This window comes from Mus caroli, unplaced genomic scaffold, assembly GCF_978045245.1.
Source record: "Mus caroli unplaced genomic scaffold, Mus_caroli_1 scaffold_3, whole genome shotgun sequence".
NCBI lineage: Eukaryota > Metazoa > Chordata > Mammalia > Rodentia > Muridae > Mus > Mus caroli.
The window spans coordinates 153,890,079-153,914,412 of NW_028227258.1; the positions used below are offsets into that span (position 1 = coordinate 153,890,079).

The following is a 24,334-nucleotide window of genomic DNA, read 5'->3' on the forward strand; positions in this document are numbered from 1 at the left end:
TTGACTCTTTTCTTCTAACAGGAAGCTGCTTTTCTAAATCGTGCTGCTCGCAAGTTGAAGCAATTTCTTAAAATGAATATCAGTGAAGAATTCAATGTCCACTTACTAACAGTATCACAAGGCACACAAACACTGGTGAACTGCACAAGTAAGGTAAGAGTGGACTATTCACTGTGAACCACATTACATTCCCCCTGTTCAGGACACTGCCATCCTCTGTTCCCTGCTATTGTCAAAGACCTCTAATGCTGCTTATCGCTTTAGTTGAGAAGTATTTTCCTTACTCTAGGAGGAAGTCTCAGCCTTTGCAAAGCTAGTCATGCCTGGGCTGCAAAGTCAGTAAGCCCATCTGAATCTGCTTGAAAAGATTAGCCAATCTGGGACACTGAACAATGAGCATGCTGGTTTGTGAGCTATGGATTCTTTTTTACATTTCCATTATGATTAAGTTGTTTATCAACACAGATATGAAAACATAATGATTCTTTGTTAGGAAGCAGGTGAGTTTTCACAAACTTCATTAGGAAGCCATAGGCATTCCAACTTGAAGTATAAAATTCAAAGTACACAAATATGTGACCCAGAAGCAACATAAAAATAAGGGCCGTGTCCCAGAATTTTGAAAATTTAGAATATTTGTGTCTCCAGAATTTCAGAAGAAAAAAAAAAGCAAGATTTACTGCCACCTACTTTTTCTGTATTATTATACATAACTCTCCATGGTGAATGGTCAGGACATCTCACAAACAGTTCTATCCATGCTCACAGTCCTTACAGAAAATGATGGTGTTTCTGCATATAACCTATACAGAGCCTCCCATATACTCTTAAATTGTATGTAGGCCTCTTAAAATTCCCACAGCAATGTGAATGATAAATAGCTATTATGTGTAGTTTGAAGAATAACGACAAGAGAACTAGTTCACACATGTTCAGTACAGGAATATTTTTCTTCTCGGCTATTCAAATTGCAGGTGATTCAATGTAAGGATGTGGCACTTACAGACATGCTATACTAGCACTGATGCCATGGAAGCACCAACTGCATCCCTCCTACTCAAGTACAGCAACTTAGTCACCTGCAAATGTCTGTGTCTCTGCTGAGAAGATTAACGAACAAAATTACCCATCTTTCTTTTCAAAAGCTGCCATCCACTCTTTGAAGTTACTTAAAAGTTACATGTTTGTGTTACTTAACCATGTAATTGATAGAAATATGAGTTGTGACTAAATTAAAAAGAGAGGAGCTCAGACGTATGCATCACAATGCGTCACATCGGCTCCAAGCTCTGTGTTGGAGGTTTACTATCCTTATTTGCAGAATGAAGTAAAATCATCAAGGTCATAGGCTTATCCAGTAGAAAAATAAAGGAAGATATGTGACGTACTGAAAATTTCAGCTAACCTAGAAAATGCTCAATTAACTGATTTTTCACTCCATGAAGAACCACTCAACTATGTCTGTCACATGACTCAGAAGGATATGACAATTGCTCTCCAGTGTTGGCTGTATACTCTCCATACTGTACTGGAAGCATTTAAAAATTCTTAATTAGGTGAGAAAAACCAACACATGAGGAAGATAGTAGGCACAATTTATTAAACATTAAGTTTTTATACCATTTTTTAAGATACCAGTTGAATCAGGTATAATAGTAATCTAAATACCTTCAGTGTTAAATATTTTCACTAACATTGTTTTTTCATATGAAAAGTTCATTTCCATTATTATTATTATTGTTATTATTATTATTATTTTGGTTTTTTGAGACAGGGTTTCTCTGTGTAGCCCTGGCTGTCCTGGAACTCACTCTGTAGACCAGGTTGGGCTTGAACTCAGAAATCTGCCTGCCTCTGCCTCCCAAATGCTGGGATTAAAGGCGTGTGCCACCACGCCCAGCCTCATTTCCATTATTTAAAAAAATGTCTTTTATAAAATTTTTGACTGTTGTATCCATTATTGCTGGGTGAAAATGACATATAAAACATTAAGCATAGAGGCCTTGGTTTTCCTATCAATCATAATTATCAACACAGGTCACAGTTTAAGATGCTATGCAAGGGTCTTCATTCTGGAATATTAAATAGTATTTTCATCTAATATGTTAAAAAATAAAAAGTAAAGATTTTAAGACTCATTTACTAAAATGTTACATTAAATCAATTGAATTTATTTCCTAGGAAGAAAAAAACGTAAAGGAACAGAAAAAGAATGATGCATGTTTCCTAAAGAGACTACTGAGAGAGATAAAAACTTGTTGGAATAAAATTTTGAAGGGCAGTATATAAACAGGACATGTAGTAACAACCTCCGAGAATCTACTGGCTCATATACTTGGAGAGGGTAAAACCCTTCCCCAAGTTCCTGGATGCCTCCTACTCAAATAAACCAAGCAGTTGGGAAGTCTACAGTGAGGTATGAGATGATGGACACGGAAATGCAGCTGACTGCTGCCGTCAGCGTATACATATAGAGATATATCAACTATACAGATTTTTGTAAAGCAATCATGTCAACTGTAATGCTTTTAAAACCGTTCCAAATGTTTCTAGCACTATAAAGTCTACAAAAAGTAAGGCTATGAAGATTCAGAGTCACCACTGTTTTCTTTTTAGCAAAATGATGGTATGGTTAACCATGCATTGGTGAACCACTGGGGGAGTGGAATTGTCCTGTTTTAGACTGGAGATACTGGAGGGCTCACGGTGATGGATAATGCTCTTGAAAACAAGAGTCTATCTTAAAGCAGCCGCAGCAGCAGCAAAAAGAAGCTTAAGGCACTTAAGGCATCAACAAATGTAGTTAAATATGAATGTATAACACATAACTTCAGTAAAGAGCATAGCAGATATTTTTAAATAAAAGTATTTTTAAAGATAGAAATGCACTTATTCTAAAGATACTGAACCTTAGTATTCAGTCACTTTTGACACTTGTGTATAATAAAGCTTATATAACTGAATTTTCAATTTGAAAAGTATATTTTTAAAAGAATAATATATGATAGACTTTTAATTAATGTATATATTTAATTTTGGCATTCTGTCTGTCTCTGTCTCTCTGTCTCTCTGTCTCTCTCTCTATATATATATATATCTTTCATATACTACCAATTGCCTACTTTGGATAGTGTATCTTTTTAACATAAATGACCTGTAATAACACTGTCAGGTTCCCTAATCTCGAGACTGTTCATTGCTGCACTGTCATTTGATCCCATTTTCATTGAACACGTATCCTTTAACACACTCACATCAAGATTTAGCAGGAGACTAGGACCCTATAACTTTGTTAAGAGAGGAAACACTAATTTCTTGTTTTATAGTAGGGTCTTATTTGTATCTAAGGCAGGCTGGGATTGCAGACATGAGCCAATATGCTTAATTAGAAACATTCTTTTTATGTTAAATTCATGTCTTTCACAAGATGCCTACATATATCCTATGTATATGCCTGTTTAAATCCTTTTAAAGTCTGCTGTCTTTCTTCAGTTGTAATGGAAAGAAACACTATGTTGTAGAGGCCAAATTTCTGAAAGAGATGAGGGTTTGCTTGTACTGAGTTCCCACTCTCCTTGCTTTTTCCAGCCACTTGAGCATCTAGCTATCTATACGCTGGATGTATTTGACCGGCGCCTGCTCCACTGGCACATTCCATGTGTGGTAACCATGCCTTCTTGCTTCTCCTTTTTCCCAACCCATATAATGCTCTACTCAATGGTACAGATAGCTGGGATTAACACAATTTTGAGAGAAACACCCATTGGTTTGTTTAAAATTTGTTTCATAATCACCATTTGCCCAGAAAACAGTTCTCTCAACTTGTTTGCAACATGTAATAATTTAAGAAACTCAATTTTGTTAATGGACTTTCAGTAACTTGCTTAGATATCCCAGATCTCCTAAGTGTCAGTCCTTTGTCCTGAGGAACTGGTAAAATGGGTAAGCCCTTAGCTAGCAAACTGAAGGCATTTGCATGTGTAAGATAAACTCTATACCTGCAAGGCTGTCTGGATGGCTCCCTACCGATATTGAACAATATTCTGATTGTGGCAAAATAAAGGATAATATTTTAAAATGCTTATTAAAAGTTTTAAAAATTTCTTCATTGGTTCTTCTCATTGACTCATGAAGGACTAACTGCAGGTGGTTTTTGTTCCAACAGTTCATTCATCATGTGTGCTAAGTGGATCAGAAGTTATCCACACTTTTATGTTCTGTTACCCTTATTGTTTCCTAGCAACTGGCAAAAAGGACAGAAGCAAAGGAATCTTTATCCTGATAATTTTCTTGTAGGAGAACATGGTAAACCTGAACCTGAGGTTGTTTGTTTTTTTTTTCTCTCAGGCCATGCTTCCACTTACAGGTAGTTGCAAGAGATTCCATCAGTCCTACCTCAAAGATTTCATGGAAACACATGCCTCTCTTTAAATTCTGTGGTATTTATCATGCTTTGTACTAATGGAACCTTTGTGTGTCTATTAAGTTCTTACTTAGAAGTATCCTTCAAATTCTACTGAGATGCTGCTTAAATTTTAAGCACCTTTATCTGTAGGGGGTGGTTCTGATGCTCTGATCGGAAATATGCATGTGAATGCTAAGATAACAGGATTTGATCCACTTTTCTGTTCTTCAAAATCTCCATGGTATTTTGAGTTACAAATATTACTTTCTGTAAGCGATTTTAGCCTGGATTTTTCACCCAAAAATAGAATCTATAAAACTATTGTAGCACAAGACAATGAAAAAGAGAGGTGTGCTGTTGCACCAATCAATACCTAAATAGAAAAGAAGTGGGGAGCACTGATGTACATTTGCAGGAGGTTGAGTAGGGAGAATTCCTTGAGTCCTGGATTTTGAAGCTATCCTGGGCATTATAGTAGATTTAGCTATTTGTAGTTTATACTATTATTGCGTACTGACTCTCCTGCTGAGGCTCATTGTGAATCACTTCAATGTGATCTTGCAATAAGTGAATGTGAAATAAAGTTGGGCATTGGTAAGCTGAAGGAGTGGAGAAGTATAAATATTAGTAAAGAACAGACATTTGAATTAAGAGAATCACTTCATTTCTAACCCATATGGAATTTGTTGCTAACTCCTTTTCTCAAGATAACATAGTTTGGAGAGATATCTGTTCTTTACTCGTGAAAGTCCCTTTAAAATTATCATATAATTTCAGTTAATAAACTTTGCCTCCACAGCAAGACAGAACATCTGAGAAAGAGCAATAGTGTTTCAATGTAAATTCTTTTTTTAAAATTTTTATTAATGATTCCATTCATTTACATCTCAAATGCTATTCCACTTCCCAGTTACACCTTCCACCAAGCCCCCATCCCATGATATCCCACTTCCCGTTTACCCCTCTGCCCTTCCCTCCCCATCCCACATCTGTCCTCCCCACTCCCTTTTGCACTGTTCCAGCATCCCTGCATTCTGGGGCATCAAACCTCCCTGGAACCAAGGACCTCCCCACTTATTACTGTAGAGAAAGTCCATCCTCTGCTACATATGTATTGGTTCTCAAAGGATGAGAAGTTATGGACCATGGGAAGTGTAGTATGATGAAGAAATGAAACCACTTCATACCTTAAGTTTTACAGCATAATACTTGTTTAAAAGCTGAGCACTATGAATATAGTAATACACTTAGCCACTTTCAGGAATGAGACAACTGCTTCGTACTTTTCATCAACTAGATATCAAAGAATATACACTTAGAATACATGCCTAGTCAAATGTCATTTTCTTACCCCCATCTTAGTCTGAGTAAGTCCAAGTCCTAGTCTGGCTTTTCCTTATATTTGGTCTTTAGACAGTCTTATAAATTCCAGGCTTGCCTCAAACCCCTATACAGTCAAGGAAGACTTGTTTTCCTGATGCTACTGGCTTTAGCTCCCAAATGCTAGGATTACAGGAATGTGGTACCAAAGGTCAATTCAGGCTGTGCTGGGACTGGATCCAAAGTTTTGTGTGTGCTCTATGTCAACTATGTTCACCCTATGTCAACTCTGTCAACTATGCTCACCCACTTCTGAAAGTACCGATTTCCCACATGCTTCAAGCATATTGAATATTCTTTGATAGAATCAACTAGAAGCTAAGGTAAATAAACAGCTGCATAAAAAACTAGTTCACCCTGTTTAAAGGCTTATGCTCAAATTTACTGTCTCAATGAAATGGTTCTTAATGTCCTGTCCAAAGTTTAACTCACTTTGCCTCCCTTTCCTGTCTTCTATCTAATCACTTCCATACCTGGGTTTTTCTCCACAGCAGTAACACAGTACCCTAAAAACTATATTTATTCATATTTATCTTCAATCTTACCCCATTACAATTTCTAAAGTGAAAATTGCCATTATTTTTACTTCCATATTGACTGTACCAAAAATATTTAAATATTATGTTAGTCAATTCCATAATACACTGAGCTTGCTTAGCATCATTTGTATAGTCAAGATACATTTTTAAAATTCAGTTTACAATTATCCAACACCATCCTTAAGTTGGGGAAAATGTCTCAACTCAGAATATTATAAATTTCACACTAAACACTATAGATTCAAGTACCATTTCCAGAAGCTCAAACATTACAAAAGGGAATCATAAGACCACATTTTTTGAAGATTTTATATATGAAAGAGCAGATACCAAGGTAGTTAAACATGATTATTTATTAAAGGCTATTAAATAATTAAGAGAATCTCTGGGAAAGCCATGCAGACATGTTTGGAAGTTGTTCAGTCAAAAACAAAGCAAAATTCAGGTGTCACAGTATTTAGTTTGAGTGGGCAGCCAGCTTAGATACTCCTACATAGAATAGGCCTTGCCACAGGAGTGCCTCTTACTTGCTTGCTATGGCTGTTCCTAAAACTGAGTGTCTCTTTCCCTATTCCCCCATTGTGTGTGGGGACTGTAGGTGGGTTGGTGAGCAGGAGGAGGAGGAAGGGGATAGGGGATTTTCTGAGGGGAAACCAGGAAAGGGGATAACATTTGAAATGTAAATAAAGAAAATATCTAATAAAAAAAATACAGGAGAACACAGGTAAACAGATAGAAGCCCTTAAAGAAGAAACACTAAAATCCTTTAAAGAATTACAGGAAAACACAACCAAACAGGTGAAGGAATTGAACAAAACCATACAGGATCTAATAATCCTGGAAATAGAAACAATAAAGAAATCACAAACAGAGACAACTTGGTATTAGAAAACCTAGGGAAGAGATCAGAAGTCACAGAAACAAGCAACACCAACAAGATATAAGAGATAGAAGAGAGAATCTCAGGTGAAGAAGATACCATAGAAAACACTGACACAACAGTCAAAGAAATTGCAAAATGCAAAAAGCTCCTAACCTAAAACATCCAGGAAATCAATGACACAATGAGAAGACCAAACCTAAGGATAACAGGTATAGAAGAGAATGAAGACTCCCAACTTAAAGGGCCAGTGAAAATCTTCAGCAAAATTAAAGAAGAAAACTTCCCTAACCTAAAGAAAGAGATGCACATAACCATGCAAGAAGTCTACAAAACTCCAAATAGACTAGGAAAGAAATTCCTCCTGACACATAAGAGTCAAAACACCAAATGCAAAAAAACAAAGAAATAATACTAAAAGCAGTGAGGAAAAAAGGTGAACTAACATATAAAGGTAACCTATCAGAATAACACCAGACTTCTCACCAGAGACTATGAATGCTAAAGAAGTCTGGGTATATGTTATATAGACACTAAGAGAACAGAAATGCCAGCTCAGACTACTATACCCAGCAAAACTCTCAATTATCATAGATGGAAAAACCAAGATATTCCATTGCAAGACCAAATTTACACAATATCTTTCCACAAATTCATCCCTACAAAGGATAATAGATGTAAAATGCCAATAAAAGGAAAGAAACTACTCCCTAGGAAAAGCAAAAAAAGTAACCTTTCAACAAACCCAAAAGGAGATAGCCACACAACCATACAAATAACATCAAAAACAACATGAAGCAAAAATCACTATTCCTTATTATCTCTTAACATCAATGGACTCAATTTCCCAATAAAAAGACATAGGCCGGGCGGTGGTGGCGCACGCCTTTAATCCCAGGACTTGGGAGGCAGAGGCAGGCGGATTTCTGAGTTCAAGGCCAGCCTGGTCTACAAAGTGAGTTCCAGGACAGCCAGGGCTATACAGAGAAACCCTGTCTCAAAAAACCAAAGGGGGAAAAAAAAAAGACATAGACTAACAGACTGGATATGTAAACAGGACCCAGCATTATGTTGCATTCAGGAAACACACCTTAGTGCCAAAGACAGATACTACCTCAGACTAAAAGGCTGGAAAACAGTTTTCTAAGAAAAGGTTGCCAAGAAACAAGCTGGAATAGTCATTCTAATATAGAATAAAATTTTTAACCAAAAGTTATCAAAAAGGATAAGGAAGGACACTTCATATTCATCAAAGAAAAAAATCTACCAAAAAGAATGCTCAATTCGGAACATCTATGCTTCAAATGCAAGGGCATTCACATTCATAAAAGAAACTTTTCTAAAGCTCAAAGCACACATTGCATTTCACGCAATAATAGTAGGAGACTTCAACACTCCACTCTCAGCAATGGGCAGACCATGGAAACACAAACTACACAGAGATGTGGTGAAATTAACATAAGTGATGAACCTAATGGATTTAACAGATGTCTATAGAACATTTCATCCTAAAACAAAAGAATATAGATTTTTCTCAGCACCTCATGGTACCTTCTCCAAAATTGACATTTTAATTGGTCACAAAACAGACCTCAACAGATATAAGAAGATTGAAATAATCCCGTGCCTCCTATCAAATCACCACTGACTAAGGCTGGTCTTCAACAACAACAACAACAACAACAACAACAACAACAACAACAACAAGAAAGCCCACATACACATAAAAGCTGAATAATGCTCTATTTAATGATAACTTGGTCAAGGAAGAAATGAAGAAAGAAATTAAAGAGTTTTTAGAATTTAATCAAAATGAAGGCACAACATACCCAAACTTATGGAACACAATGAAAGCAGTGCTAACAGGAAAACTGATAGCTCTTAGTGCCTCCAAAAAGAAACTGGATAGAGCATACACTAGCAGCTTGACAGCATATCTGAATGCTCTAGAACAAAAAGAAGCTAATGTACCCAAGAGGAGGAAATAATCAAATCAGGGCTGAAATCAACCAAGTAGAAACAAAAGGAACTATACAAACAATCAACAAAACCAGGAGCTTATTCAATGAGAAAATCAGCCAGATAGATAAACCCTAAGCCAGACTAACCAGAGGACACAAAGACAGTATACAAATGAACAAAATCAGAAATGAAAACGGAGATATAACAATAGGGGAATGACAGGACCAGGAATGGGTTGGTGAGTTGGGGAGCAAGGGGAGAGGGGAGGGGATAGGGGATTTTTGGAGAGGAAAGTAGGAAAGGGGATATTTGAAATGTAAATAAAGCAAATATCTAATAAAAAATTCAATTACTAGAAATGTACTTAAGTGATGTAAAAACTAAATATATGACCTGATGGCTTACAAATTCTAATCCAAATGTCACTTCATTTCACGGGATACATAGTATACTCATGTGTGTTTTCCACCTTGAATGTTAAATCACTTCTTAAGAAACATCAAATCAAAAATATATTTGCTATTTTTCAGAGAGCACACTCATGTTTGAAGTGTTAATCTTTTTGTGTTTTTAGTATTGAAGTGTTTGGTTTCATGTAAATATAAAGTATTTGTTTCTTGAGAAATAGAAAGTGCTGGTTCATTTTTGAAAAAACAACACGAAAGAAGAAAGAAGAAAGAAGAAAGAAGAAAGAAGAAAGAAGAAAGAAGAAAGAAGAAAGAAGAAAGAAGAAGAAGAAGAAGAAGAAGAAGAAGAAGAAGAAGAAGAAGAAGAAGAAGAAGAAGAAAAGAAAATGAGGAAATTCTACCAATCATCACATCCTACTACAAAAGCCTATACTCAACAAAACTGGAAAATCTGGATGAAATTGAACTTGAGACCAAGTTCCCTTATAAATATTGATGCAAAATATTCAATAAAGTTCTCGCCAACTGAATCAAAGAACACATTAAAATGATCATTTGCCATGATCAAGTAGGCTTCATCCCATGAACGCAGTTATGGTTCGATTCAAAGTAATCAGCTACATAAACAAACTCAAAGAAAAAAAAAAAAACACATGACCATTTCATTAGATCCTGAAAAATAGTTTGACAAAATTCAACATACCTTCATGTTAAAAGTCTTGGAAAGATCAGGAATTCAAGGCCCATACCTAAACATAGTAAAGCAATATACAGCAAACCAGTAGCCAACATCAAATTAAATGGAGAGGTACTTGAAGCAATCCCAATGAAAGCAGGGAACAGAAAAGGCTATGCTCTCTCCCCTCTCTCCTCTCTCTCTCTCTCTCTCTCTCTCTCTCTCTCTCTCTCTCTCTCTCTCTCTCTCTCTCTCTCTTTCTGCAATATAGTATTTGAAGATCTAGCTAGAGCAATTATACAACAAAAGGTCAAAGGGAAAGAAATTGGAAAGGGAGAAGTCAAAATATCACTATTTTGCGGATGATATGATAGTATACTTAAGTGATCCAAATAAATTACACCAGAGAATTCTAACAGCTGATAAACAACTTCAGCAAAGTGGCTGGATATAAAATTAACTCAAACAAATCAGTAGCCTTCCTCTACTCAAAGAATACATGGGCTGAGAGTGAAATTATGGAAACGACATCCTTTACAATTGTTACAAACCATATAAAATATCTTGGTGTGACTCTAACAAAACAAGTGAAAGATCTGTACAAGAAATTCAAGTCTCTGAAGAAAGAAATAGAAGACCTCAGAAGATGGAAACATATCCCATGCTCATGGATTGGAGGGATTAATATAGTAAAAATAGTCATCTTGTTGAAAGCAATCTACAGATTCAACTTAATTCACATCAAAATTCCAACTCAAATCTTCATAGAGTTAGAGCAATTCTCAAATTCATTTGGAATAGAAAGAAAAAAAGAAAAGAAAAAAACATACAAAACAGGATAGCAAAAACTATTCTCAACAATAGAAGAACTTTCAGGGGAAATCAACATCCCTGACCTCAACCTGTACTACAGAGCAACAGTGATATAAAACTGTATGGTACTGCTACAGTGACAGACAGGTAGATCTATGAAATAGAATTGAAGACCCAGAAATGAACCCACACACCTATGGTCACTTGATCTTTGACAAAAGAGCTAAAACTATCCAGTGGAAAGAAGACAGCATTTTCAACAAATAGTGCTTCTGCAGGCAGTTAACATGTACAAGAATGCAAATTGATCCATTCTTATCTCCCTTTACAAAACTCAAGTCCAAGTCATTCAATGATTCCCACATAAAACCAGACACACTGAATCTAACAGAAGAGAAAGTGGGGGAATGCCTCAAACACATGGGTACAGGGGGAAAGTTCCTGAATAGAATACCTGTGGCTTATGCTCTGAGATCTAGGCTCAACAAAAGCGACCTCATGAAACTGCAAATCTTCTGTAAGACAAAGGACACTGCCAATAGGACAAAAGGGCAACAAAGGGCTTGGGAAAAAGTCTTTACCAATCCTATATCCAATAGATGGCTAATATCCAATATATACAAAGAACTCAAGAAGTTAGACTCTTGAGAACCAAGTAACCCATTAAAAATCAGGAATGGAGCTAAACAGAATTCTCAACTGAGGAACCTCGAATGGCTGAGAAGCACCTAAAGACATGTTCAACACCCTTACTCATCTGGGAAATGCAAATCAAAACAACCCTGAGATTTCACCTCACACCAGTCAGAATGGCTAAGATAAAAAACTCAGGTGACAGATGCTGTCTAGGATGTGGAGAAAGAGAAACACTCCTCCTTTGCTGGTGGGATTGCAAATTGGGACAACCACTCTGGAAATCAGTTTGGTGGTTCTTCAGAAAATTGAAGTAGGACTACTGGAGAACCCAGAAATACCATTCCTGGGCATATACCCAGATGATGCTCCAACATGAAATAAGGACATATGCTTCACTATGCTCAAAGCAGCCTTATTTATAATAGCCAGATGCTGGAAAGAACCCAGATGCCCCTCAACAGAGGAATGGATACAGAAAATGTGGTACATTTACACAATAGAGTACTACTCAGCTATTAAAAACAATGACTTCATGAAATTCTTAGGCTAATGGATAGAACTAGACAATATCCTGAGTGAGGTAACCCAGTCATACCATGTACTTACTGATAAGTGGGTATTAGTCCCAAAGCTCAGAATACCCAAGATACAATTCACAGACCACATGAAGCTCAAGAAGAGGGAAGACCAAAGTGTGGATGCTTTGGTCCTTCTTAGAAGGGTGAGCAAAATACTCATGGGAGGACATACAGATACAGAGTGTGGAGTAAAGACTAAAGAGTGACCATCCAGAGACTGCCCCACCTGGGAATCCATTCCATATACAGCTACCAAACCTGGATGCTATTGTGGATGCTGGGAAGTGCTTGCTGAGGGAAGTCTGATATGGGTGTCTCCTATGAGGCTCTGCCAAAGCCAGACAAATACAGAAGTGGATGCTCACAGCCATTGGACTGAGCGCAGGGTCCCCGATGGAGGAGTTGGAGAAGGGACTGAGGTACTTGAGGGGGTTTGCAGCCTCATGGAGGGAGCAATAGTGTCAACTGACCAGAATCCCCAGAGTTCCTGGGGACTGGACCACCAACCAAAGAGTACACATATAGGGAGACAAGGCTCAGGCTGCATATGTAGCAGAGGATGGCCTTGTTGCACATCGGTGGGAGGAGAGGCCCTTGGGCCTGAGGGTGTTCAATGCCCCAGAGTAAGGGAATGCCAGGGCTGGAAGATGGGAGTGGGTGTGTGGGTCAGAGAGCACCCTCATAGAGACAGGAGGAGGGAGGATAGGATACAGGGTTTCTGGGTGTATGGGGGGGGGGGGGGGCGGAGAGGAACCAGGAAAGGGGATTTACATTTGAAATGATAATAATGAAAATATCCAAGAAAAAAGAAAAAGTTATTCTTAGTATTTTATTTATATTCTTTTTTGTCCTTTATAAACACAACAAGCAGCAGTTTATGTTTTGTGTCTTTATTGGGTCAATGGATATGTCATCTATAATTTTAAACAAACCAGTGAGTGAGAGACAACCGCAGTCACAATGGTCATATTTTCCCATGAGTAACTTTCAGAGTGATCTATAACTATCTTCCATTTTAACTTAACCATACAATCATTTTCATTCTACAATACTCGAAACTAATTATAAAATAAATAAAAATGAATGGTGCACAAGAAGTCTGCTAAAAAACTATTGTACAGCACAGCAGCATGAGAGTAAAGTATGGACCACAGAGGCATGGTAAACATCATTGTAACATCTTTCAGGTATGATTGGCTTGTCTCTTGGCAGCATGCTGTAACACTTGCTACTGTTGAAGCCAATAACAACAAACATGTGCCTATTTACTTAAAACCAATGTATCCAGCTACTCCTTAAGTAGAATAAAGGACTCCATGGAGTTAGAAATACAACAGAAGGAAACAGTGCTCATTCCTAGATAACAAAAACATATTGGTGAATTAAAAGTTCAGATATCTGTGACCAATTAAAGAAAAAAAAAGTTACTAACGTGAAAATCTAAAGTGTCTTCTTAGATTAGTCTTCTCGGCCTGCTACTGCTTATAGAAGCTGACCAGTTTTCAATGCATTTATCGATATGACCAAATAGAATAAATAAGGGCAAAAATCCAACAAGAAAGGAAGCATAAGGTGAGCAAAAGGATGACTCATTACCGCAGGTTTAAACCCCTCCCAAAGGAAAATGCAACAGAATGCAAGAGGTCAATACAGTTCAGAAAGGAAAGTCTAGGCAATGAGTTTCTATATTCATCCTTAATCATAAACAGCAAATGAGAAAGAAACATGTCAACACACACTACTGGTACCTGTGTGAGTTAAAGTTCAGACTCAACTGAACAGTGATTCCTCAGGACTGTGGGACATAATCTGCCAAAGCAACTGACCAGTAAGTGCTGATACACTGAAGGTGTGAGTGATCAAAACTCATGTTAGTCAGTGAAAAGGAAATATGCACCTTAGCTGGACTTATATTAGCCAGCGATGTAAAACATTTCAATACACCTCCACTGTAATATGTATAGTGCCTCAACATTAAGCACTAAAGAAAATATGAATAGGAAAAAGTAAATATTCTTTCAATGTACTTGTAACGATATATACCACGAGGAACTAAAAAACAGCTTCCTCTACATGCTCAGAATTAATGAAAACCACAATTATTACTTATTGGGTGGGGTGATCTGTTTTAAAATGCACTAATTTCTTATAAACACACATACACAGAAGTAAAATTTCAAACATGTAAGATACTACAAAAAAGTCTGTGTACCTTAAATAATTATATATGTTTAATACTGCAAAGACTAATAAAGTAAAGCCACTCTTCAGAGGAGCTATGCCATGAGAAAGAAATAGAAAAATCTCAGAACACGATTGGAAGTGAAAAGAAAATGTCGCCTTATCTAGGACAGAGGCGAATCAATCATTCCGTAATCAGTAGAGTAAGCTATGTTTCTGCAAAGGGGATTGCATAGTTATATGTTCACAGAAGGAAGACTATATTTTTAAAATTTTAATTAGGTTGTAATTGCTAATGTGTAATTAATGATGTGCAATTCATAATCCATGAAGTTACGGGCAAAGTGGACCTCAGGTTTTCCTTTTCTATTTTTTTTTCTTTTTTTTTTTTTTTTTTTTTTTTTTTAGGAATTTAACATTAGCTGCTGAAGAGTTCAGCTGGGAAAATGACCTCACAGCCACTAACAATGAATAAATAACATTGTCTTCAGTAACAGATTCTCCAGTATCTCATTCTCCTATCTCATTCTCCTATGATACTATTGGTCATGGGCACTAACGACAGCACCTCTTTAGCAATGTGATTATTCTAAAGCCTACACAGTTCATCACTACAGTGACAGTGCTTGTGCAAGTATATTAATATATTTAAACAGCCAAAGAGCAATGCCTAAGACAATGATCTCATATCAACTTATTTTTTTGACATGTACTTAAGTAGTTCCTTGAATGACACAGGCTGAAGGGAAGAGATTTATTATATACAGAATATATACATACACACATATACATAAACACATTATACAGCCAAAGGATTATGTTTCAACACTAAGGGAAAGAGTACTGTAAATAGCTTTAGTACACCATAACTATAAGAAGTGCTGTTGGTGTCAAGGAAGTAATATTCATTAAATTCTGAACCTGGACCCTTAGCGTTTGCAATTCTGTTCACAGAATCATTCTTCGAATGCCACATTCACAGCAGAACTTTGCCCACTCAACAGGGTACTTTGTCCCACACTCATGGCAGAATTTTGGTAAGTGTCCAGATGAATTTCCCTCGATGCCTTTAGTGTTTCCACCATTAACTGAAGATGTATAGTCTCCATCTGGCCTACAGAAGTAGAGACAGAAGTACAGGAATCAACTTCACTCACATCAGTACAGAACATGGAGCCAGTACAGAACAAGGAGCAATTAATATACAGAAACTAAAATTATAGTTCCAATATTAATATTTCTCTAGTTCAAGTTAATAATCTGTGGGTCATATATAGTGGCTCAGCCCTGTAACTCTAGCATGGGTAGGCAAGATCAAAAGCCCCTTCAGCTACAAATAGAGTTCCTGGAAAACTAAGCTTTAGGTTAGGACCTGGTCTCAAAACAAAACAAAACAAAAATCTCAGCTGAAAAATAATTAATTTCAAGTGGTCCTCCGTGAGAAAACTGGCGATATGCAAATGTAGCCATACTCCTTTATCTCCCTATTGTAGTCCCAGGAGGAATCATTTGTATCATCACCAACATTCTCTGAATGAAGACACACACACTATTACATGGTGAGAGTAAATTACATCTTGGTGTAACCCTTGAAAACTACAAACATAGTATTACGTGACTCAGGAGAGAATAACAAAAATCAAACTAGATTTCTACCAGTAAAATGTATATTAATTCAAAATGTAAAAGATCATTTAAATACTCAACATGAATACTCATTAGTACATATTTTGAATAAATATTAAAACCTTACTAGGCATTGATAAATTCTGTACATAAGTGCTAGTCATGTTGCTCTCACTGGGAGCATATAAGGTTCTTCGTTATCATGTTGTTTAACCGTATGTTTTGTGTGGAAAGATTTTCTTTTGTTTACCTGGTGTTTTAGTCAGGGTTTCTATTCCTGGACAAAACATCATGACCAAGAAGCAGTTGAGGAGGAAAGGGTTTATTCAGCTTATACTTTCCACATTGCTGTTCAGCACCAAGGAAGTCAGGACTGGAACTCAAGCAGGTCAGGAAGCAGGAGCTGATGCAGAGGCCATGGAGGGATGTTCTTTACTGGCTTGCTTCCCCTGGCTTGCTCAGCCTGCTCTCTTATAGAACCCAAGACTACCAGCCCAGAGATGGTTCCACCCACAAGGGGCCTTTCCCCCTTGATCACTAATTGAGAAAATGCCTTACAGTAGGATCTCATGGAGGCATTTCCTCAACTGAAGCTCCTTTCTCTGTGATAACTCCAGCCTGTGTCAAGTTGACACAAAACTAGCCAGTACACCTGGTAAGCATGAAATGATTATTTACATAGATTTAATATATACATATTCCTGTATTATTATTTACATTTGTCTTCACATTTCTCTGGCATTGATTTTTCTTCTGACAATATCCTTGCTGTTCCTTCCTGTCGTCTACTCCCTGCAAACCCCAGAGCTATTAATTACATGGATTACCTTTACTTTGCATTTAGAGAAAACCCCACATACCCATGTCGGTCAGGCAAGTCCAACTCTCTGTCCATGGTCCCCATGTAGCCAAAAATAGTCATAAAGCAGACTCAACACAAAATTACTAGCTCATTAAAATATTGTAAGATTTTACTTTTCATATTTTTTGGTAAGTCAACTGCACTGTTCTCAAAAATGAACTTTGTAGATGACAGCGAAGTGTCAACTGTCAAAGGCTTGCACACAAAAGGCTGTATATGGTAACCTGCCCAATACGCTGTGTGATTTCCAAGGGTCTCGGGCTTTGCAGCATTATTGTTTACTCACCTTTCCTCTGATCAAATACATTCTTTGCTGTCAATCAGCATTTACTAACTTACTTAGGACTAACCTCCTCAGGACTGACCTCCTCAGGACTCAGGACTGACCTCCTCAGGACTGACCTCCTCAGGACTGACCTCCTCAGGACTGACCTCCTCAGGACTGACCTCCTCAGGACTGACCAACTCAGGACTTACCTCCTCAGGACTGACCTCCTCAGGACTGACCTACTCAGGACTGACCTACTCAGGACTGACCTACTCAGGACTGACCTACTCAGGACTAACCTACTCAGGAAGTATCTTCCTATCTTCCTGCTTTTCTACTTACTTCTTTTTTCCTTTTTCAAAATTGAATGTTCTCTAATTTACATTTCAAATGTTATCCCCTTTCCGGGTTTCCCCGCCCCACCCAGAAATCCCCTAACCCTTCCCTCCTCTCCCTGCTTCTATGATGGTGCTCCCCCACGCGCCCACCCACTCCCACCTCCCTGCCCTGACATACCTCTACACTGTGGCATCAAGCCTTCACAGGACCAAGGGCCTCCCCTCCTACTGATGCCCTACAAGGCCATCCACAGCTACATTTGCAGCTGGAGCCATAAGTCCCTCCATGGGTACTCTTTGGTTGGTGGTTTAGTCAATGGGAGCTCTGGTTGGTTGATACTGTTGTTCTTCCCATGGGGTTGCAAACCTCTTCAGCTCCTTCAGTCCTTTCTCTAACTCCTCCATTAGGGACTCTGTGCTCAGTCCAATGATTGGCTTCAAGCATCCACCTCTGAACTTGTCAGGCTCTGGCAGAGCCTCTCAGGATACAGCTATATCAGGCTCCTGTCAGCAAGCACTTATTGGCATCCACAATAGCATCCAGGTTTGGTAGCTGTATATGGAATGAGTCCCCAGGTGGGGCAGTCTCTGGATGGTCACTCTTTAGTCTGTATCTGTATGTCCTCCCATGAGTATTTTGCTCACCCTTCTAAAAGGACCAAAGCACCCACACTTTGGTCTTCCCTCTTCTTTGTAGAGAGCCGTAATCGCTGTGGAGAGCCATGCCGCGAGCAATCGCCATTATAAGATGGCGCTGGCGTAACTAGTAAACAAGCCTTGCACGCAGGTGTGAGAGTGAACTCACTCCTAGTCACTGCCCATTCTCGGGGCATAGTAATGAGGTGATGAGCAAGCAAAGAATCAGGAGCTGTCACGCCACATCAGGTGCTGAAACGTCACGCTGCGGCTATATAAGCGACTCCATTTTCTGGGGTCTGGGTCTTCCTGAGAAGTAAGCAATAAAGCTTTGCCGCACAAGATTCTGGTTGTCCTGAGTGTGTTTCTGCCGGCGGGGACAAAAGCTCTGGATACGTGGCGCCGAAGACCCGGGAACTTTATACCATCACACCTGCACAAGGGAGATCCCCCATTCGCGGGGCGGAACCAGAACTGTGGGACATTACAGCTCTGCAAGGTACGTGCAGTCTTGAAATTTCTCCAGAGTTAGGCGCCCTTTTGATTGTTTGCACAGCAATTGCACTTTCCCTTTCGGTTTCATTTTGCTTCCACCACTGGAACTGCTGACTGATTCCCAGTCGCGGTCAGGCCTGGACAGCGCCTGGACAGCGACCAGTTTCAGTCTTGGTCAGGACTGGACAGCAGCAGTATGGGAATTTCTCACTCTGTAGTAGTGGCATTAAGGTCGGTCCTGAAGCAGTGTGGCCTGAAAATCGCCACTAAGACTATAGAGGGATTGGTCAGAGAGATAGACCATGTAGCACCATGGTGTGCTTGCTCAGGTTCGTTAACTGTCGCCTCTTGGGACAAACTGAAAGGAGATATAGTTAGGGAACATCAGAATGGCAAACTTAAAGCAGGGATCATGCCGTTGTGGAAATTGGTGAGATTGTGCTTAACAGACGAGGATTGTCAGCAAATGGTAGAGGCAGGGCAGAAAATTTTGGATGAAATTCAAGACAGTGTATCAGAGGCAGAGTGGGGAGAGAGAGTGAAAGTTGGGACAAAACAAGGTGCACTGAAGAATTTAGGCCTTTCCACGGGCCTTGAGCCTGAGGAAAAGAGATATAAAGGAAAGAATGCCTTGGGAGAGATTAAAAAAAGGCATGGAAAGGGAGAGAAGAAGAGAGATCGAGCTGGAGAGGCACATAAGGAAAGGAGCCTCTACCCGCCATTAGATGAGTTCAAGGCACTAGCTGTCAGTAGCTCAGAATTGGATAAGGAACTTAGCTCCTCTGAGGAGACAGACTTAGAGGAAGAAAGATACCAGCCAGATGAAAGACGAGCTAATCAGTCACAAAATAACATAAAGAAAGCAAAAGTAGCTAGAGACAAATGTCAAATCACTATGCAGTCTTCAGATCTGCAACCTCTGGGTCCTAGCACACCTCCGCCCTATGTGCAGAGGTATCAATCAGATTCATTCATTTCAAAAGAGGAAAAGAGAAAAGTGCAGCAAGTGTTCCCAGTCTTTGAAGGCGCAGAGGGCGGGCACGTTCATGCCCCGGTGGAGTATATACAGATTAAAGAACTTGCGGAGTCAGTCCATAACTATGGAGTCAATGCCAACTTTACTGTAGCCCAAGTCGAAAGGCTTGCAACTCTGGCAATGACCCCAGGCGATTGGATGACCCTAGTAAAGTCGCATCTCCTAACATGGGAATGTATTTAGAATGGAAAGCTTTGTGGCAAGACTCCTGCCAAGCACAGGTAAGGGCCAATGCCAATATTGAAAGGGACCAAGGAACATGGACTTTTTGAGTTGCTTACAGGTCAGGGACAACATGCTAATAACCAGACAAATTACCATTGGGAAGCTTATGCTCAGATCTCAGCTGCTGCAGTTAAGGCATGGAAGGCACTCTCTAAGAAGGGAGAGGCAGGTGGGCATTTGACCAACATTACCCAGGGCGCCCAGGAGTCGTTCTCAGATTTTGTGGCTAGAATGACAGAAGCGGCAGGGAGAATTTTTGGGGACCCAGAGACAGCTATGCCTTTAATTGAACAGTTGATCTATGAACAGGCTACCCAGGAATGCAGGGCGGATATTACACCTAGAAAGAGCAAGGGACTGCAGGACTGGTTGAAGGTTTGCCGTGAGCTTGGAGGGCCACTCACTAATGCCGGTTTAGCAGCTGCCATTCTACAAGGGCAAAAACGCCCTGACACGGCAAACTCTGCTATAATTGTAGCAAACCGGGACACTTAAAAAACGACTGTAGAGCCCTAGTCAAAAGGAAAGCGCCAGGACTGTGTACTAAGTGTGGAAAAGGATATCATTGGGCTAGAGATTGTCGTTCAGTCAGGGACTTTCGAGGCAGGCCCCTGCAGCCAGGATTCCCTCAAGCACTAGATAATGAGACCATTCCAAAAAACCAGTACAGGGTCCCGAGGTCTCAGGGCCCGAAAACATATGGGACCTCGACAGGCAAAAGGTGGACCCCACAGTCCTCAGGGCAACAGAAGGATCAGCTGGGTTGGACCTCCGTACCACCACCCAATTCTTGCTGATGCCCCAAATGGGGGTGCAGCCTATTCCTACTGACTATAAAGGGCCTCTGCCATCTGGGAGTGTCGGCCTAATATTGGGCCGGGCCTCCCTTACCTTACAAGGTCTTATTGTTCACACTGGAGTCATAGATCAAGATTATGAAGGGGAACTTCAAGTTCTCTGTTCCTGTCCTCAGGGTGTCTTTTCTATTTCACAAGGGGATAGAATAGCTGAGTTAATAATTTTGCCAAGCCTACATGGCTGTTTTCCTTCCTCTGGTGTCCCCCGAGCTACCAGAGGGATTGGTTCTACTGGAAATGATTCTGCTTACTTAGTGATGCCTCTTGACTCCAGGCCATTCTTAGAATTAGTTATAGAAGGAAAACAATTTAAAGGGATTTTAGACACAGTAGCAGATAAAAGTATCCTTTCTTTCCAATGGTGGCCAAAAACTTGGCCCATTACTCAGTCATCACGTTCTTTGCAAGGTTTAGGTTATCAGTCCTGTACCACTATTAGTTCCTGTTCTTTGAGCTGGACAGCGCCTGAAGGTCAAACAGGACAATTCACTCCCTATGTTTTACCACTCCCAGTAAATCTCTGGGGGAGAGACATCTTACAGGCACTAGGACTGACCTTGACTAATGAATACTCGCCACAAGCTGTTCAAATAATGAAGAAAATGGGCTATAAAGAAGGAAGAGGATTAGGGAAAGGAGAGCAGGGTAGACTTGAACCTATCCCTCAAAAAGGTAATAATGGGAGACAAGGTTTGGGTTTTTCCTAGGGAACATTGAAGGCTTCATGCCCATACCATGGCTTACAGAGGAAGTTGTATGGGTTCTTCAATGCCCTCTCTCCTCTGAAAAGTTAGAAGCAGCCACAAAACTAATTTCTGAACAGCTACGCTTGGGTCATTTAGAGCCCTCTACCTCACCCTGGAATACACCTATTTTCGTAATTAAGAAAAAATCTGGCAAATGGCACTTATTACATGATCTTAGAGCTATTAATGCACAAATGCATCTATTTGGACCATTTCAGCGAGGGCTACCGTTGCTTTCTGCCTTACCCAAAAATTGGGAAATTATAATTATAGATATTAAAGATTGCTTTTTCTCTATACCTTTATGCCCTCAAGATAGGCAAAGATTTGCATTTACCATCCCAGCCATTAATCATTTAGAGCCGGATCAAAGATACAAATGGAAGGTCCTACCTCAGGGGATGGCGAATAGTCCCACCATGTGTCAACTGTATGTGCAATTGGCACTTAAGTCACTTAAAGAGCATTTTCCATCATTACAGGTGATAATTTATATGGATGACATTCTGATTTGCCATAAAAATTCACAATTATTGCAAGATGCATACCCTATCTTAATAAAAACGTTAGGGCAATGGGGATTGCAGGTGGCCACTGAAAAGGTGCAAGTTGCTCGAATGGGAGCCTTCCTAGGGTCACTCATTTATCCTGACAAAATTGTTCCTCAAAAATTAGCAATACGCAAAGATCAACTACATACCTTGAATGATTTCCAAAAATTGCTAGGAGATATTAATTGGCTAAAACTATTTTTGAAAATTCCATCAGCAGAATTAAAGCTCTTATTTGACATATTAGAGGGAGATACCCACATCTCCTCCCACAGAGCACTTACCCCAGCTGCATGTCAAGCCTTACAAACGATAGAAAAGGCCTTACAAGATGCTCAATTACAACGCATTGACGAGTCAAAGTCATTTGAATTGTGCATATTAAAAACTGCACAGTTACCAACAGCAGTCTTATGGCAAATGGATCCTTATTGTGGGTCCATCCTAATGGTTCCCCTGCAAAAATCATTGAGTGGTATCCTAATGCAGTTGCTCAACTTGCACTTAGGGGGATAAAAGCAGCCATTATTCTCTTTGGGAGAGAACCTCATATGCTAATTGTGCCTTATACCTCTGCTCAAGTTCAAACCCTGGCAGCAACAACTAAAGATAGGTCAGTCTTGGTTGCCTCTTATTCAGGACAAATTGATAATCATTATCCAAAACATCCAATTTTACAGGTCGCCTAAAGCCAAGACATAGTGTTCTCAGTAATAACAGCCAAACACCCACTTCCGGATGGGGTAGTAGTGTATACAGATGGATCCAAATCTGGTATAGGTGCATATGTAGTAAATGGCCAAGTAACATCTAAGCAATATAATGAGACATCACCCCAGGTTGTAGAGTGTTTGGTAGTTCTAGAGGTCCTTGAAACTTTTCTGGGACTGCTCAATATTGTATCTGATTCCTTATATGTGGTCAATGCAATTAATATGCTTGAAGTTGCTGGCTTAATTAGACCCTCTAGCAAGCTTGCTCACATTATTCAGCAAATTCAGTCAGCCCTGTTACATAGAAGACATCTTGTGTATATTACTCATGTTAGGGCTCAGTCTGTCCTTCCTGGCCCCATGTCTAGTGGAAATGACTTGGCAGACAAAGCCACTAGAATCGCGGCTGCTGCTCTGTCCTCGCAGGCAGAGGCTGCAAGGGAGTTTCATAAACGCTTCCACGTGATGGCTGAAACATTATGCCGCCATTTCACTTTAACCAGGAAGGAAGCTCGTGACATTGTCACCCAATGTCAAACTGTTGTCAATTTCTGCCTACTCCTCATGTAGGGGTAAACCCCCGAGGCATCAGACCTTTACAGGTCTGGCAAATGGATGTTACTCATATTTCCTCCTTTGGAAGAAATCAATATTTACATGTTTCCATTGACACCTGCTCTGGTGTTATGTTTGCTGCACCTTTAACAGGTGAGAAAGCCTCTCATGTTATACAGCACTGTTTAGAAGCATGGAGTGCTTGGGGCAAACCCACAATTCTTAAAACTGAAAATGGGCCAGCATATACCTCTACTAAATTTCAGCAATTTTGTCATCAAATGGATGTCACTCACTTGACTGTCCTTCCTTATAATCCTCAAGGACAAGGCATTGTGGAATGTGCCCATTGTACACTCAAGTCTTATAAAACAAAAGGGGGGAGTTGATGAGTCTCTGCCCTCAGTGCCAAGAGTAGCTGTATCTATGGCACTCTTTACACTTAATTTTTTGAATCTTGATGAGCAAGGTGGCTCTGCAGCCGATGGACATAGCTCAGACCCTGATAGACCAAAAGAAATGGTCAAATGGAAGTAAGTCTTAACTGGTCTGTGGAAAGGCCCGGATCCTATTTTGATAAGATCCAGGGGAGCTGTTTGTGTTTTTCCACAGAGTGAAGACAACCCATTTTGGCTGCCGGAACGACTCACCTGCAAGATAGTAATCAAGGATGGTGTGGAAGAAGCCGACCTCCCGAGGACTGCTCCTGATCCTGACAATGCTGAACTTGTCTCAGGTTCCTAGTATGAGGGGCGAACAGAGATGGGCCATTCTCTCGACTTTCCCTAAACCAATGCCAGTTCGCCATGATGCTATAGTTTTTCCAAAATTCTTTACTACTAATAAAACATTAGATTTACCATATCTACCCTAAGATCCCACCCAAGCATCACTAGGGGAAAATCGCTCTTTATTAAAACAGGGTTCTTTATGTTTTCAAATGAATGGACCAGGAAAATGTATCAACCT

General features: G+C 39.6%; 2 protein-coding genes across 8 annotated transcripts in view; one reads left to right on the forward strand and one right to left on the reverse strand.

The window, feature by feature from the left end:
* Positions 1-4,093, forward strand: part of Il7 (interleukin 7) — a 42,776-nt gene extending 38,683 nt beyond the window's left edge. For 5 of the 6 annotated variants that reach the window (XM_021157925.2, XM_085836033.1, XM_029474992.2 and 2 more), the window contains 2 exons: positions 22-153; positions 2,182-4,093. In XM_021157925.2, coding sequence (XP_021013584.1) covers positions 22-153; positions 2,182-2,289 — 240 coding nt within the window. In that variant the 3' untranslated portion in view covers positions 2,290-4,093. The remainder of the gene's footprint in view (positions 1-21; positions 154-2,181) is intronic. The other variant, XM_085836030.1, reaches the window with a different exon arrangement.
* Positions 4,094-14,813: 10,720 nt separating this feature from the next.
* The window catches only part of Zc2hc1a (zinc finger C2HC-type containing 1A), a 51,054-nt gene continuing 41,533 nt past the window's right edge, over positions 14,814-24,334 (reverse strand). For both annotated transcript variants that reach the window (XM_021158705.3, XM_029475486.2), the window contains one exon: positions 14,814-15,571. In XM_021158705.3, coding sequence (XP_021014364.1) covers positions 15,406-15,571 — 166 coding nt within the window. In that variant the 3' untranslated portion in view covers positions 14,814-15,405. The remainder of the gene's footprint in view (positions 15,572-24,334) is intronic.